The sequence below is a fragment of the Tupaia chinensis genome, unplaced genomic scaffold (assembly GCF_000334495.1).
Source record: "Tupaia chinensis unplaced genomic scaffold, TupChi_1.0 Scaffold000211_1, whole genome shotgun sequence".
Classification (NCBI taxonomy): Eukaryota; Metazoa; Chordata; class Mammalia; order Scandentia; family Tupaiidae; genus Tupaia; species Tupaia belangeri.
The window spans coordinates 899,805-902,119 of record NW_006159686.1 but is presented as its reverse complement, the minus strand read 5'-3'; the positions used below and the strand labels follow the sequence as shown (position 1 = coordinate 902,119).

The 2,315-nt window shown below is 67.4% G+C and overlaps 1 protein-coding gene across 1 annotated transcript in view; it reads left to right on the top strand.

The window, feature by feature from the left end:
- The window catches only part of ULK1 (unc-51 like autophagy activating kinase 1), a 36,812-nt gene that overhangs the window by 11,994 nt on the left and 22,503 nt on the right, over nucleotides 1-2,315 (top strand). The window contains exons 2-4 of the mRNA XM_027771375.1: nucleotides 144-176; nucleotides 334-370; nucleotides 2,190-2,310. Of these exons, the coding sequence (XP_027627176.1) occupies nucleotides 147-176; nucleotides 334-370; nucleotides 2,190-2,310 (188 nt within the window). The 5' untranslated portion in view covers nucleotides 144-146. The remainder of the gene's footprint in view (nucleotides 1-143; nucleotides 177-333; nucleotides 371-2,189; nucleotides 2,311-2,315) is intronic.

The following is a 2,315-nucleotide window of genomic DNA, read 5'->3' as shown; positions in this document are numbered from 1 at the left end:
ATAGCAGGCCTCCCGGCTGCGGCCCACCAGCCTGTCCGTGCCCACCCTGCCGAGCGCCACAGGCAGGTGGCACGTGAGGGCCCTGAGTGCCCAGACAGCCCCCGGAGGGCCCAGGTCCCACTCACGGCTCTTCTCTCTCACAGGAAATGGCCAACTCTGTGTACCTGGTCATGGAGGTGAGCACCTGAGAGCCAGCAGGGAGGGCAGGGCTGGGGCAGGTGGGAGCCTGGGGTGGCATGGATGCGAGCACCGTGGAGACCCTGGCAGGACACATGAGGCGGGCCGGGCAGGGCGGGTCCTGCCTGGCGCCTGACGAGCACCCCGTTCTCCTAGTACTGCAACGGCGTGGACCTGGCTGACTACCTGCACAGTGAGTGGGCCAGCGCGGCCTTTCTCGTCCCGACACTGGGGGGAGCTGGAGGGCCCCAGGGCCACCGGGGCACTCGGGGTCTGTGCTGCCCAGCACACGGTCTGGGTGAGGTGGGGCTGTTGGTGGGACCTGCCGAGGTGTGGCGGGTCGCAGCGAGCACCGTGGGGGCCACAGCAGGGAGAACAGCTCTTGGTGCGATGGCTGAGGGGTCAGTGTCTGAGGCGACTGTACCCAGACCCCAGGGCGGCCAGGCATAGGGCCGGAGCCAGCACCTGGAAGGACAGCCTGAGGCACCTGCAGGGGCTGGAGGGCCACCCTGCCTGGCGTGGCCTGAGGGCTACACGGACGAAGCCACTGTCTGGCTGGCCTGCTGGCGCAGAGGCTACAAGTGCCTCGCTAGCCCCGGGCAGGAGCAGGAGCCGGGGCCATAGCTTGCAGTGCGAGAGGCCAGGAGCCGCCCCTCAGACCTCGTGTGATAGGCGCGACCGCCGTGTGTGGATGGCTGTCCTCCCAGAGGCTCTGCCTCACGTCCTCGCCGTGGGGCACGGGTCAGAGGGGCTCAGCGCACGTAAAGCGCGGCATAAACCGTAGACTGGGCCTGAGGTAGGGAGGCCAGAGGCACCGTGCTCATCGCTGCTGGGCTGCGCTGGCATGTGGGAGGAGGGCTGGGGCCGGGGAGCGGCACAGGCTTCGGGGGGAGGCTTCCACTCTGAGGGCACCTCCTTGGGGTCTCTGTTAGGGAATCAGGAGACCTGCCTTGTATGGCCGTGGCCTGGGAGGGCCCACGGGGCCGGCTCCTGCAGGGCGGGGCCCTCTGAGTGCTGGGGCTGGCTTGGACACCTGGCTCACCCTGCGACGGTGTGCTGGGATGGGACCTTCGGTGGTTAGGCGGCTCCCAGTGGGTTTCAGGCTCCACAGGTGTGAGGTCGGTCCCGGCGTGGGGTGGAAGGGAGGCGGGTGGCCGGGACGCAGGGCAGATGACAGTGGTGTCACGAGGTCAGCACCTGGGAGCTGCGTGGTCCTCCCTGTCTGAAGGGGGGCTCCCACCCTGGGCCAGGGAGGGCAGTGGCTGTGGCTCTGGGTTCCAGGCTGGGAAGAGCCTGGCTCTGGACGAGAGCTGGGGGTTGGGATCTGGACGGAGCAGGTGGCCACCTGGTCCCCCGGGTCTGTGCTATGTGGACTGTGTCCAAGTTGCCCTGCCAGCCTGTCCCCTGGGGCTGCCTCTCTGAACCCCGGCGCCCTAACCCCAGGCAGGCACCAGGCTGCGTGAACTGCACACGGCGGCCCATAGCCAAGCTCACTGCTGGCAGAGGGCAGAGTGTCCCAGCCCGGGCTGGTACAGAGCTGCAGGCATGCCCACCCAGTCACACACACGGCGGGGCCCAGGGTCTCCATCCTAGAGCTGTGGGCCACTTGTGGTCCCCTGTAGGGTACTAACGGTGGTGCAGGCATTAGGGCATTGCCGGGGGCAGTGGAGCCTGACCGAAAGGCCCCGGCACTGACCAGACGTGCCGAGCACACCCTTAATCCTCTGGCTGGCAGGCTGGGAGCCATTGTTGTGTGGTGAGAACCTGCAGAGGGTACTCACGTACCTGCCTTCCATGTGAAAAATACAGTTTTAAAATCAGAAATGGGTAACTGGACGGCTTGGGGGCTCCAAGGTGGCAGCTAACGTGGCGTGGCGGCCCACAGTAGCGTGCTGGGAGGAAGGGCCAGGCAGAGCCAGTGGCGGATGGCCGTGGAGACCTGGGCGTGTGGGCCGTGGTGGGACCCGGGTGGCGGGTCTGGCCGTGCCCGCCCTGAGCCACACCTCTTACAGCCATGCGGACGCTGAGTGAGGGCACCATCAGGCTCTTCCTGCAGCAGATCGCGGGCGCCATGCGGCTGCTGCACAGCAAGGCCATCATCCACCGCGACCTGAAGCCCCAGAACATCCTGCTGTCCA